At 50.3% G+C, this 14,588-nt stretch overlaps 1 protein-coding gene across 8 annotated transcripts in view; it reads left to right on the top strand.

Annotated features, from left to right (window-relative positions):
• The window catches only part of ZNF385A (zinc finger protein 385A), a 180,982-nt gene extending 168,218 nt beyond the window's left edge, over nt 1–12,764 (top strand). For all 8 annotated transcript variants that reach the window (XM_033138554.1, XM_033138553.1, XM_033138552.1 and 5 more), the window contains 4 exons: nt 865–1,209; nt 8,916–9,094; nt 9,830–9,925; nt 11,848–12,764. In XM_033138554.1, the coding sequence (XP_032994445.1) occupies nt 865–1,209; nt 8,916–9,094; nt 9,830–9,925; nt 11,848–12,078 (851 nt within the window). In that variant the 3' untranslated portion in view covers nt 12,079–12,764. The remainder of the gene's footprint in view (nt 1–864; nt 1,210–8,915; nt 9,095–9,829; nt 9,926–11,847) is intronic.
• The last annotated feature ends 1,824 nt before the right edge of the window (nt 12,765–14,588 follow it).

The raw sequence follows: 14,588 nt of genomic DNA, 5'->3' as shown, positions 1-14,588 counted from the left end.
TATTAGTCAAAAAGATTCCTGCATTTCAGGGGGTTGGACTGAATGACCCTCGTGGTCCCTTCCAACTCTATGATTGTATGTAGCAGGGAGAGAGAAAATGAGGGAATAGGGGTTGGCACCGAGAGAGAGAGAAAAGGATACCCTAAGTTTTGGCATAGGCTCCATCCACCAGGAGCTCCAGCCCCTATATGCTGCCAGCATGCAGCCCCCAACACTTAACCCTCAAACAAATGTGGCCTTCAGCAGCCCAAAGGTCTCCCATCCCTACTGTAACAGGGAGAGGCTCGGGGCAGGCATTCGCTGAGATAGCTGCTAACTGATTCTACTTCTGTTGTAGCTGATGAGCATTCTATACAGTGATTAAACAGACTGTTGTAATCAAGTGGTATATAAAATAAATACATAATGGCACCTAGATTTGGCTCTCTGTGGTGAGGGGCAGGAATCAGAACTACAGAGTTGGAAGGGGCCCTGAGGATTAGTTAGCCCAACTCCCTGCAATGCAGGACAGTCCCTTATGGGGATCAAACCTGCAACCTTGGCATTATCAGCTCCACACTCTAACCAACTGAGCTATCCAGTGAGCCAAGTGTTCTGTGTTTACTATTAGTGATGTGCTTGGCGTTGCTCTCTGGTTAAGCCCTGCAATTGAAAAGATTTGGGGGTGGAGCCCTGGTGAGCTTGAGCTGAAATTAATCATTGCTTTGAGCCCCCCCCCCAAACTTGGCATTTCATAAATTAAGCACTGGCCATAGGGTGTGGGTGTGTGTGGGTGTGTGTGCCTGTCTGTCTGTCTGTTTGTCTCTATATCTGGCCTGTTCCTGCTCCATCCCTACTTAACTGCCTTCTCTTTTTCTCACACAGCCGAGCAACTGAACGGCATCGGGGGTTCAGTGACAGTGCCCCCCATCCCTGCTCCCACCTCTCCAGATAAGCAGCCCTGTCTGGTGTCTCCGGCAGCAGCAGCACCCCCGCCGCCCCATTCAGCCCTCTGCCCAGAACCTAGCCAGAGTTCCAAGAGCGGGCAAACCTGGGGGACGAAGGTGGGAGAGATCTCTACGGTGACTGCAGCCCCAGCCACTTCAGGGGTGGCACCCAGTAGCAACGGCAACCCCAAGCCTGACGAAGAGAAGGCCAAGAAGCTGTTGTACTGCGCACTTTGCAAAGTGGCTGTCAATTCACTGTCTCAACTTGAGGCCCACAACAAAGGTAAACAAATTTTTTTTTTGGGGGGGAGCATGTTTTCATGAGATCGGATTTCTCATTACTTCATGTTCAGTGCTCTCTTCTCCTTTGCAAAGTGCCCTTGTGGGGAGGTGGTTTGCAGCACAGATTTTGGGAAGTGGGTAGTACTTAACCCAGTCAATTTCCACTTGAAATTAGGGGCACACTAATTTCCACTTGAAATCAGACATACCGCTAAGCTGCTTTTTCTGCTGCAGGATTGCAGACCCATCAGCCCAAAATCTCAGCAAGGATAAAAGCAGCTTGGTAGTGGTGGTATGAATCAGGTGAAAATCAAGGGGCATGGGGGGGGGCAAGCGCTCCTTCTCCTCCTCCCTGCCCCTCTCACACCTTCCCTGCTTTAAAGTGCTTTGCAAAGGAAGGAGGTTGGGCATCAAACTATCATTACATGCCTCAGTGTAATAACATGGTAGTTTGGAAAAAGGTTTATGAGTTGTGTGTTCCAGCTTGTGATAACCAGAGCTGTATAGTCTGCATTTTAGAAAACAACGTCCCCGCCCCCACCCCATATGTTCTGCACCCAGATATTCCAAATCCTGTATCAAGAAAAAGGGGATTCTGAAACCCATATATACATTTGCATAGCTTGTTTCTCCTCTTCTGTGTAATTAGTTCTAGTTTTGGAGACGGGTAGGAGCAAGGAGCTGTGCTCATCAGTACTAGAATTCAACCTCCCCTTTGGCTTCTCTCGAGGTATCAATCCCCACTTGCTTTCCAGCAGAAATTGAGAGCCATAGCCAGAGTCATTCAAAATCTCTTAGCGCCAATTGAACAGCACACTGAGCAGGACCAAAGTGCCGTGTGCAAATATTTCCTTTAGCATCTGAAGACAAAGCTTTTGTTTTCTTTCTACAGTGGAGATGAAAGAAAAGTGTTTCATGTGAAGGCCCTGGACTGGCAATCTTTGAATGTGCAGGATAGCTGATCCAAGGCTGTGTCCATGCTCGGGGATTCATGCGCCCGTTCATGGGTTGCTCTTCCCATGTGTGCATTTGTGCTTTCAATTTTATACCTCTGAAATCTTTCTCGGTGTTTCCTGTCCACACTCGTGGGGAGTGCTTGATGAGATGTATTCATGCTGTGCATTGTCCCCTCCTCACAAGTAGTATTTCCCCATAAGTTCCAGAAACCTGAGGCCCATTGTGGCTGTGCGTACAGGTATTTCTTTAGCTCTGCATGCACCTTTAGAACAATATGCAAGTTTTCCAGTATACCCAAAAGAGCAGTCAAATACAATTTTAATATATGTCTAAAAGAATATTCTCTCTCTCTCTCTGTGTGTGTGTGTGTGTTGGTTGCTCCAAGCATGGCAAGTATTTGGATTCATTTGCATGAAAGGCTGCCAAATGCTTCCTTTGCTCTCCTTTTCCTTTCTCACCTCCTGTACCTGCAAGGCCACATTTTTGTTTTAATTTTGAATACAGCTACTCGGTGCAAGAGCAGTTCTGCGCAAAATGGCTGTTTAAAAAATAACAGCGAATGCGCCTTCAGCAGCAACCAACAGGAAAGGGCAGTCTGCATCCTTTCCTTTGGTCTGATGGAAACAAAATACCGGTAAATGTAGCGGGGGTGGCACTAGATGCTCCCCCCCCCCGTGAAATGACACATGTGTTAAAAAAAAAACCAAGCCTGCCCAACCTGCACAATGTGCTTCAGTGCATCCACAGCTGGGTAACATGGTATTATATTTGATTTTTTCCCCCTGTATCAGATTATCTGTGCATCCATAAGATAAGAATTTAGCAGGGGGAAGGTGTAGACTGCCACTTGAATGAAGACGATATGCAAAACACAGCTGCAATTCCACATTAACCTTGTGTGGATGAGCCCCAGATCGGAATAGAACAGGAAGGCAACACCTGTTCTGCCACTGTCCTAGTATGGGGGGGGTTAACCTTTGCCCCTCCAGACACTGTTGAACTCCAGCTCCCATCACCTCCAGCCAGCATGGCCAATGATTAGGGGTTATGGCAATTCTGGAACGTAAGGAGTCTTCCATCCCTGTACTAGTCTTTGCTGATCTTTAGTCGTCTCACGCACCTCCTACACCCTGCTTGATCTTAATAGCCATTGCCCTACTATGCCAGTAGAAATTGCTCCATTTCTCCTCCTAGCCCACCTTTCAGCAGCTGATAAAAGGCACAGGAGCCCTGCCAGGAAAAAAAAGTGGCAACCTTCCTGCCACTCCTTCCTCCTCTTTCCCCTGCCCCAAACTCAGCTCTTTTGTCTCCTTTCCCCATAGTGCTTTGCAGCTTTGGCTTTGTCACCATGGAAACAATAGCTGGAGCCTTGGGTGCGGCTGCAGAGCCCCTGTTGGCAGCCCGTCAGGCATTCCCCACAAAAATGAGCTCACAGGCGCAGGAGCTTAAGTTTCCTGTGGAAACCCGTGCTCCCTTCTCCCAACCAACTTTCCAGGTCTGGAGAATCAAGAGACGAGAGCGGCACGGCCGCTCCTGAGCGAGGCTGTGCCTTCCAGCAAGCTGTATCCTTTCTCGTCCCTTTGCATGCCTCACCTCGGCCTGTACCTCCCTTCCACATGCATTAGCATCTAGTCAAGAGCCACAGCGCTGTAGCCGAGAGGCCGGTGAGCAGCTTCAAAGGAAACTGGAGATGTTGGAAGGGTCCCGAGGGTCAGAACTGCGATGCCTCAGCAGCAAAGCCAAGGCCCATCGTAGCAAGCAGGGTGACCCAAGACATGCTAGTGCCTGAGGAAATAAATCCAAATGGTGCTTCTCTCCCCTTCTCTGTCCTCCTCCTCCTTGCATAGAAACATATATATATATTATAAAATGAGCAATGGATCATTTCCCACCCTTTGCACATTTGCTGCCTGTAGGCTTACTCTGCCCTGGCAGAGGGGAGGGCAAGGCAAAGAGAAGAGCTTTGCTTTCCATTTTGGTAAAAATAGAATAGTAGGGTGATCTGTGGTACTGAGTCATTACCTGGAAAAACTTATACTTTGCTGAGAACCGGTAAAAAAAAGGAGGAAGGAAGGGTTTGTTAGAACAGGGCTGGGCTAAACCATTGTGCCAGGTTCACTAAAGAACAAGGCTCTGGTCTGGTTGGCACCTTGTCCGTGGTATCGTATCCTGAGGCTTATCCCCTAGTCCAGTGATTCCCAAACTTTGGTCTCCGGCTGTTTTTGGACTACAACTCCCATCATCCCTGACCACTCGTTCTGCTTTCTGGGGATGATGGGAGTTGTAGTCCAAAAACAGCCGGAGACTCAAGTTTGGGAGGCTCAGCCCTAGTACCTCTCTCTGTTATAGACAGTTCCTAAGAACTGTGACAGTATGAAGGGGCTGTTTTGTTTTGCTTTAATGATAATGCTTAGCACTTTATACAGCACATTTCAGTTATTCAAAACCCTCGCAGGCATTATCTAAAGATCCAAACCACACATTGTGGTGAAAGCCTTTTAAAGTAACATGCTTAGAACCGGCCATGTCTCAGGGCTGAGCGGGTGGGTGGGAGCTGCTGGAACCCCCCCCCCCCCAGTTTGGATGAGGGCCATGGAGCAGGTGAGAGGGGAGCTTAGCCCCTTCCCACCCGTGCTGTTTTTCCACAAAGGTCCTACACACCTTTGGGAGCAAATAGTAGTTTGGTGGGAGAGGAGGTGGTGTTGACAGAAAAAAAACAGCACAGAGAAAGGATGGTAGTCCCTTTGCCTATCCCAATCCGGATCAGGGGACCCCTAATGGCTGATTTAGAAAAAAAGAAAGAGATGTGCACAGTTCTCAGCACATTGGTAGAAAACACTTTTAATACAACCTGTAAAGGTAAAGGTAAAGGGACCCCTGACCATCAGGTCCAGTCGTGTCCGACTCTGGGGTTGCGGCGCTCAACTCGCTCTATAGGCCGAGGGAGCTAGCGTTTGTCCGCAGACAGTTTTTCTGGGTCATGTGGCCAGCATGACTAAGCCGCTTCTGGCGAAACCAGCGCAGCGCACGGAAACGCCGTTTACCTTCCCGCTGGAGCGGTCCCTATTTATCTACTTGCACTTTGACGTGCTTTTGAACTGCTAGGTGGGCAGGAGCTGGGACCGAGCAACGGGAGCTCACCCCGTGGCAGGGATTCGAACCTTCGACCTTCTGATCAGCAAGCCCTAGACTCTGTGGTTTAACCCACAGCGCCACCTGGGTCCCTAATACAATCTGTAGTTTGGCCCAAAGTAAACTTCCCACCAGCTCTATAAGTGTTGTAATTCTCCCCCACAATGTAGGGACTGGGATTGAGGTGGAAGAGTGGCTTTTATTATTATTAATTAAATTTGTATACCACCTCAGGAGTTAGTTGGTGGCTGAAGCAAGATTTGGGCAGCATCAAAAACTAAAGGAAGCCTCAGAACAGCACTGCAAAATTAAATCTTTTATCGAGTAATCATAATCCTTATGGAACAATAAACTGCCCAACGTGTTTCAGTTGATGCTAACCTTCACATGAGTGGAGAGCCTTAATATTGAGCCCCTGAGGAAGGCTGTCAACAGCTGAAACACATTTGGCATTTTATTGCCTCACAAGGACTGTGTATTTTTTGAACAAGATTCATTTCTCAGCGAATCTTTGAGGCTTTGCCGCCTCTTTTGCTCCCTGAGCTGGGATTTGAACCAGGCTTTTCCTGACTTCATAGCTCATACTCTTAACTGATATGCTACAGCAGGGGATTACTTTTCCCATCGTTTCCAGAAACAGCTGGATTTAGGAACGTTGGAAGCTGCCTTGTATCAAGTCAGGCTCTAGCTCTGTGTTGGTGGTTCTGCAGCAGCGGCACATGCCGCTGCGGTAGCGGTGGAATGCAGTGGCAGGATGGGGTGAAGCGTGGGGAGCTTCAGGTTGGCGGGTGTGCACACACCTGTGGGGCCCCCAGCACAAACTTTGAGCTCTCCTGACCTTGCCGCTTACTCACCCTACCCCTGGCCTGCCAAGCAGGAGCATTGACACCAGGAGGATGCCACTGCTACTCTGCCCCCCCCCACCATGCTCACCTGCTGGTGCTGCTTCTCTGGTTGGCAGCAGCTCTTAAGAACCTCTGGGCAGAGTGTTTCGCATCCCCTGCCTCTTAACTAGAGGTGTCGGGAATTGAATTTGGGACCTTCTGTTCCAGAGTTATGGCCACCTCGCCTTAATAAAGCGGGCTCGTGTGAATGCTGCTGCTTCTCCTGACGATTTCGGGGAGGGCGGGTGTAGGATGGGGAGAACTGTACTTTGAGATGTTTTGTGTATATGTGGCTGGTTTAATTTTTCTCTGTCCCCTCTTCATGAACAGTGGCAGCTGGGTAGTAGCAAGGCGGGGGGGGGGTGCATTCCCAAACTCTGCGGACATACTATACAAATGCACAAATTAATATCGGGTGCAGAATTCAGCATCTATTGGGCCTCAATGTAGAAAGTAGGCAAAAACCCAAGTATTTGGCCCTCGTGGCTGCAGAGGCAGATTTCAGCAGGATTTTAGCAGACAGAGAGCAATGTTTCATTGCCCTGCTTATTGCTTTGCTCCTTGACCAGTAGAGCAGACTACATTTTCAAATATAAGCATATTTCTTTAATTTGTACAAATTCAGCTTTTTGGGGTCATAATTAGGGTTATATTGGTTTATGATTTGGATTTATTTTTTTTCGCACAAAATATGCACAATCCTAGTGTGTGGCAATGCAACTCTTCTTGTCACATGCAACATGCACACACACCATTACCTTGTGTTAGATGCTTCTCAGGTGAATGAATCCGATCATTTCTGAGCTAAACCCACACAAGAAGGGTGCCTGACCAATGGGCAAGGATATTCCAGGACACTGAACTGCCAGTTTTTTAAAGACCACATCTAGCCCTCTTACTTAAAGCAGATAGGGAACTGGTGGCACACCAGATATTGTTGCGCTATGGCTCTCATCATCTTTGACCACTGAGTCATGGTGTCTGGGGCTGATTGGAGTCCAAAAACATCTGAAGGGCCACAGGTTTCCCCATCCCTGACTTTAAAAGGTGTAAGGGAAGATACAGTGCCCAGGCAATACCCTACCCAGTGGCTCAGCAACATGGAAGCCTGCTCCTGCCAATGGGTTTTGCCTACTTAATACATGGGCACTGGTACTTGTGGATATAATCTGAATATATTTTTACATCTGTTTTATTGTAACTTCTAAGAAAATAAGTGCCTATAAACTTATTACATCTCTTGAAACGAGGTTTCATGTTGTTTTGCACTGAATTACAAAGGGCCCTCAGTGTAACTCTAGGCCCCGTCACTGCCACCAAATTTCTGGCTATAGGCCCGTCCATTTTTAGGTTTCTTCACGTCTGCTGGCTGTCAAGTTTGTTAACTCAGTGTCTTGATTTGATCCGATAGGCCTGCCCAGAGGCTCCTGGGCTCCTGATGTCATGCCATCAGTAGCGTGGTTGTGTTTCGTGTCAGCTGCACACGCACAACAGCTTTTAACCTATGTGTTTCCTGGGTTTTCCCTCGAAACCCTGTGCGATTGGCATAAAATTAATGTATAGCTATTTGAAAGTGACCGTAGGACTTATATCCATACAGTGCCAGGTTGGAAAGCAGACCCTGGCTTCCTTGCCTCTTCCCTCCCCCTCCATGGCCATTTTCATATGGGCAAGATGGGGGACAATGCTATAGGTCTGAGTGGGGAACGTGGGCCCTCATCAGAGAAAGCCAGATGTTCTGGAGAAGAATGTTAACTTAGCTTCGTCCTTGACATGCTTGTTTTCCATGTTCAGGGAATTCCATTGTTGAAATCCCTGCCTGAAGCATGAAGTAGTGCAGTGATGGCCAAACGTGGCCCTCCAGCTGTTTTGGGACTACAACTCCCACCATCCCTGGCTAACAGGACCCCAGTGGTCAGGGATGATGGGAATTGTAGTCCCAAAACAGCTGGAGGGCCAAGTTTGGCCATCACTGAAGGTAGTGCAACTCAGTACAGGTTTATCCACCTTACTGAGAACTTGGTCATTACCATGCTCCCTTCCATGAGGATATAACCTAAATCTGAGGTGACAGTTGTAAAAGAACCCAGTAGGGAGAGAGGGCAGGGAGAGTTAAGCTTGCTGTGAGGAGATTTCTAATCCCGGAGGGATGTTCCGAGAACAAATGGAGGTTCTATGGATGGAGGTGTTAGGTCAATGTTTGAGAGGTCTGTTTTTTGCTCTTGTCAGTGAAGTTGCCAATTGTACTTTACTTGTGACATAAAAACAGGCAGCAGATGTTAAATAAGATGATGACATATCGTGCCCCTTTGGCTAACCATCTCTTTGAAATAAAAACACATTCCTTTGCTTGCGGAAGGAGCTACGAGGGAGCCTGGTGGTTTTGCTGAGGGAACTGGTTCTGTAAAGAAGGTGCCACTGCAGAAAAGACCCTGGTCCATGTCCCCACTGATCTTCCCACGGGGAACCATGGGATGCATAACAAATTATAGGTTAAATTCCCTTAATTGTAGGACTATAATTTCTGTAATTTCAATTAAAATAAAGTTTTCACTTAAACCCCTATACTATGGAGGGCTGGTTTAGGTTAATGATCCATTTTGTGCATAGCACTCGCTGTGAAGCAAGCATCCAGCCTGGAGTGTTATCAAGAAGAGTTTTGAAGAATGGAAGTATCTCAAGAGGGTGCTTTGAGCCTTTAAACTTACAGAACTGCTTCTTGTTCTCTTCCTAGGCACAAAGCACAAGACTATCCTGGAAGCACGCAGCGGGTTGGGGCCTATCAAGGCATATCCACGCCTGAGCCCCACCACTGGAGGGGAGCCAGGCAGCCAAGACCCCAGTGTCCAGGAGAGAACCTTCCACTGTGAAATCTGCAATGTCAAAGTCAACTCGGAGATCCAGCTCAAACAGGTGGGGAGGCATTTTAATACCACGACAGTCTATTTTGCTAGTGGAGGCCTTTGTGCTGCTAGAAAGAGTGTAAGGGACACAGTATAATCAAAGTTATTTTATTTTATAATGCTCAGCTGTGAAATAGCTATGTGCCTCTGAGCATACATGGAGTACGTTTTCCTCTCCTCTTAGTCCAGGATTAGAGAACAGCACAGCTTCCAGGGTACCTTGAGCTCCCTATCAGGACTTCCTATTGCAGAAATTTAAGCACTGGCTTTAGCCCAAGTCACTGGGGCAGAGTCAGCTCACCGAAGGGGGCAAAATGAAGTGGTCTCCCATTTTGATATTTGTTGAGAGCAGCAGTGTGTGGGACAGATATAACCCACGGGGCACAGCTCCTGTCCATTTCAGTGCGGCTCTCTCTGGTGGGTTGTGCTGTGTTAATTTGGAGCGGGGAGAACATTGGCGCTGCCCGCCTCAGGCACCAGACAACCATGGCCTAGCCCATTATTTGCTGTCTGTGTGCAAATAATGCCTGGGCGCTCCCACACCCCATTGACTCTCCCCTAGGTATGTGCACAAGGAAACAGAAATTAGCAGCTCCGGTTAGCATGTCAGAACTTCACTTACTGAATTCTGTGCATGCTTGTTGATGGATTGCGGAAGGGAAGGAGATGTTGAGGGAAACCAAGTCAGGGAGTGAAGATTCCTCGGTTGCTCCTAAGCATTATGCCTGTCTCTTCCTCTTTGTAGCACATTTCCAGTCGACGGCACCGGGATGGAGTAGCTGGGAAGCCCAACCCCTTGTTGAGTCGGCACAAGAAGCAGCGAGGCATGGCAGAGCTGCAGGTGAGTGGCGGCATTCGCCAGGGTGGGCAGGGGCTGGGTGCATCTCTCCGTTTGGAGTGGGTTGGGGTAACTCCGCTCAGAGCAGTATTGGCCAGACTTTGAGAGCTGCCACCCTGCATCTCACCAGATAACAAAACCGAGCAAAGCAAAATGTTTGAAGGCAGCTTTCTTGTTCCAGGTGTTTTTTATATATAAAAATAGGCACCACCTCTACAGGGCTGAGGCATCTTCAGCCCCCACTCCCCATACCCGTTGGGATGGGGTCAAGCCCCTCCCCCAATATTGAGGAGGCCGAGTCCTTCCTTGCCCCCCTCCCTTTGTCTGCTGTCTTGTGCTGCTGTGGGAGATACCGCATGGCCTGGCTGGAGATCATCCTAGGCCACGCAGCAACAGAAGACACCGCACAGACACTTGGAGATCTGCGACAGTCGTGTGACATCACACATGCGTAACAGGCCCCGCCCTCCAATGTTGGGTGCAGCTTAGCTCCCTTTTCTGGTTGGAGCATCTGCTTTGCGTGTGGAAGGTTCCAGGTTTAGTCCCTGGCATCTCCAAATAATGTTGGTGTCAGAAGCGGTTCAGCAATAAATCACACAAAGTACGGTAAGTGAAGTTAACTCTTTATTAGGAGAAACAAGGCACAACAACAACTCCTGGTAGATCTTGCCCCTGGGCTCATGAGGACTGAAGTTCTCTACCAGGTCAAAGCTACCCAAGTGCCCTCCTCTCCCTAGTCCTTCCCCAAGCTGTCTGAGACTCTACTGATGGGCCTGTTTTCTGCTTCCCCTGATTCTGAGAGACCAGGGAAGAGAAAAGATTAACACAGCAGGAGGGGGAGACTCCCTGGTAGGCCTGCACGATGTGTTGCCCACAAAGAGCAGTGTGTGATGGTGGCTTCACCCAGCAGTATAATGCAGGGGTAACCGCCGCTGCTCCTGAATCCAATCTGCTAACAGGGCCGCTGGAAGCAGAGGGACTCGGGAGCAGCAGTGGTTTCACCCGCTATATACTGCTGGGTGAAGCCGCCATCACACACTGCCCCTCCTAACACAGAGGGAGGAGCAAGCTGCATTGTCAGGCCAATGCAGCTTATTCCTCTCTCAGCGTCTTTAAACGGCTCTGCTAAGGCATGGGCTCACTCCTCAGCGGGGCAGTTTAAAGAAGCCCCATCCCGCCTCTGGCTTGTGCAAGGCAGAAGCGGGGTGGGGGGCTCTGTTAAACTGCTCCCGCCCTGCCCCCCAGCTGAGCAAGCCCCCATGCCTCACACTTGAACCAGAAGGACATTGGGACTCACTCAGTGGGGGGGGGGCGCGCAGGAGCCTTTGTGCCCCCCCCCCAGCTGAGCAGCATAAAGAAGCCTTGGTGAGGAGCCGGGGTAAAAACACCACAGCTCCCTCGGTGAGAGTGGTGGCAGTTTCACTCTGACACCTCGTGGGGCTGGAGCCAACACACCTTGTTTCTTCCTCCATTTCAACATCGCGGTGCCAGATCACGGTGTTGAAAACCTGACATTGCCCAGCCCTACTCCCTGGCTTCTTCAGCAGCCTGCCTCATTTCTGCTCCTTGGCCCGCCTCTGAACTGCTCTCTGCCACCGCCTCTTCTCCCTAAAAACCCTATTACCTCTTCAGCTTTTGACACCTCCTCCTCCCAGTCTCCTCCCTCTGACCAGGCACTGTTGTCCCACCACCAATCCCCTAGCTCTGAGCCTTCTTCCCTTTGGGGTTTCCCAGCTGGTGCCTGCCACCACTCTTGTGCATCCAGCCAGTCCATGACAACTGGGAATGTCCACTCCTGGGACCGTGCAAAAGCTGCTGCCAGTCAGTGCAGACACTACTGAGCTAGATGGACCAAAGCTCTGACTTACCGTAAGGTCAATTTCCTACGTTGCCTCTGACGCCTGCCTCTCGTTTTGTTTCCACAGGGCTCCCTGGCCTTCCCTAAGGAGCTTCCCAAGTCGCTGGCAGCCGGATTGCTGCCCAATCCGCTGGCTGTGGCAGCAGCCATGGCAGCTGCCGCTTCCTCGCCCCTGACGCTGCGACCAGCCCCGACGCCACCGCTGTTGCAGGGCCCACCTCTGACGCACCCGCTCCTGCGCCCGGCTCCGGGGCCCATCCGAACTGCACACGGACCCATCCTCTTCTCGCCATACTGATGCCGCCCGTCCACCCACCTGCCTGCCACAATCCCGGGACTCTTGGCACCACTGGAACCGCCCACCCCGGCAACTAGCAACAGGTCTCGGCAACGTCACATGGCGCCCAGCCCCATCCAACGGGAGCGATTTTACTTTCTTTCCTTTCTTTTTTTGTTTCTTTTCCTCTTTTTTTCTTTGTAACTAGAGATGGAAATATTTTTCTGAGAAGAGAAAAAGGGACAATCCCGCCCTCACACAAACACACACGCACATACATGCACCTGCTCTCAACCCCATCTGGGGGTCCCTGGCCAAATCTGCACAAGCGCCAGGTTCTCCCGCAGGCTGGGCCAAGGTGTGTTTGTGTGCATCTATGTGTGTGCACACACACATGTGTGTGTGTCAGTCACATCTCCCGAGGTACAAAAAAGGTTGGGGAGTGATAGTGCCTCCCCAGGACTCTGTGGAGCAACGAAAGGGGAGGCAGTTCTGGTACCTCAGGGACTGATCAGCAAGCAATCTCCTTCCATCCCAGAGCTAAGGGGGGGCCCTTGCCTCCCCCACTCATACAAGCCATTGTCCACCTGCACTGAAAGGGGTGTGTGTGTTTGTGTGCATGGGACAGAAGACAGGGCCTCCGGAAGACAGAGCCCCTACTGCAATAATGCTGGCCGGCACCTCCATGTACATATCCCCCCCCCCCGATCCCCTGTGCTGGCCCCACCCTCACTGCGCTTCCATGCAATGGGGGCCCCCTGTGGCCCCACCACCGCTGCACCTCGACAAGAGACTGGCAGAGCAATTACTGTGCTCCCATTGCCCTCACCCCCATTCCTCTAAGAGGCAGACAGACATAAACTCGGCATCGTTTTCTGTTCAGAAGTGACACCCACACACCTGAGTCAGACAACCGTTCCCTCCTCTGCACCACCCACCCTCCCTAGGTAAGGAAAATCAAGGGAATCTGGGCTGTGTTTTTTCTTCTTCTTCTTCTTTTAAAGTTACGTTCCGTTAACTCTGGAGGAATCAGGAAGAACTCTGAATTGAGAAAGTGAGTGTGATCCCGTCACCTAGCCTAGAAACCATGTGATGGGTATGGTTGTGTGTGTGTGTGTGGTGATTGAAAAACTGGGACTCACACTGCTATCTCACTGAGTAGGAGCAAGGGCTTTGACTCATCTGACTGGGTCTGGGTTGTTAGCCTCGACTCTTGGCTCCTAAGTACAGAAGAGCAGGGATCTCTTCTCTAAAGGAGTTCCTTGCATCTCGTTCTGCCTGTAGACCTTCCCTTTGGGTTATTTGAGCTGTTGCCATGGTAGCACAACATCTCTGTCTCCTTCCCCCTCTGCTTTTTTTCTACAGAGTTGGGTCCCCATCCCTCCACCCCTTTCTTGAGTGGGTGGGGACATTAACCAGGAGGCCAGGTCATTAGTTTCCTGGAGATTAAACAGCCTCCTCCTCTCCAGGCCCCCTTCTCCTAAAGCCCAACCCCACCCGGAGCACATAAAATTCCAGATGCTTGTTAAATTCCCTGGCACGCATCCTAGTTGGCGCCTATCCGTGGATTTTGCGTGTGTGTGTACATTTGTGTGTGTTGATTAATGGAACAACGGAGGTTTGGGTTCGCTCTTTCACACACACACAGCCAGACACACACACACGCATGCATGCACCATGGTCTGCAGTTTCCCATCTGCCCCGAGCAGAACAACAACGCAAGGCCCGGAATATGACCCCGTAGACCAGGGAGGAAGGTCTTCCATGCCATGGCCATTACATTGGCCGCACTCTTCTCCCTTTCCCCTGTCAAAACTGTGACTGACGTTCAGAGCAATAGAGACACTGGCGTGTGTGGGGGAAATGGGACCCACCTGCCCCCTAGCTGGCATGAATCACGCCAGTCCTGTCCCGCATTACCTCAGTCCTTCAAAGCCCACAGGGCAATCTGTCCCCCTCCCTCCGCCCATCCCAGGTGTCCTGTTCACCCCAGAGTGTCTGTCTTTCCATCTGCCATCCGTCTGTCCATGCTAGACTTTCTCCTTGCCCTGTTCCCACCCCCCAACACCACCACCTTTCTTGCTGACACCAATGCCTTTCTGCTTCATCCCATATAGCACCTTTGATCCCTCTGCCCCTTGACAACAATAAAAGTGATAAGGCTCGTTTTCGCCTGCATTCTTCGTCTCTGTCAGGGACTCCAGGGCTCAGCATGGGAACTTCACCATTTCAGACTGGGACCAACCCCTAGGCTCTGTGGGCAAGCATGTGCTCCGATCCCAGAGCCCACTTCAGATGCTGAAGGGAGGGAAGGCATGGAACTTGCGACTGGCAGGCATTATGAAACCACTGCATTGGACAGGACTGGTATAAACATGGCAAAGGTGGCTTTCTGTTTTCTCCGGGTCAGCAGGCCACTGCATTCTGTTTGTTCCTGCTCCACTGACCTCAGGGACACATAGCCAGAGAACCATCCCCTGGATCTGGTCATGAGAATGTCACTGTACAAAATCCAAGAGCCTTGGGATATT

The sequence above is a fragment of the Lacerta agilis genome, chromosome 2 (genome assembly GCF_009819535.1).
Source record: "Lacerta agilis isolate rLacAgi1 chromosome 2, rLacAgi1.pri, whole genome shotgun sequence".
Lineage (NCBI taxonomy): Eukaryota > Metazoa > Chordata > Lepidosauria > Squamata > Lacertidae > Lacerta > Lacerta agilis.
This window is presented reverse-complemented; position numbering and strand designations above follow the sequence as displayed.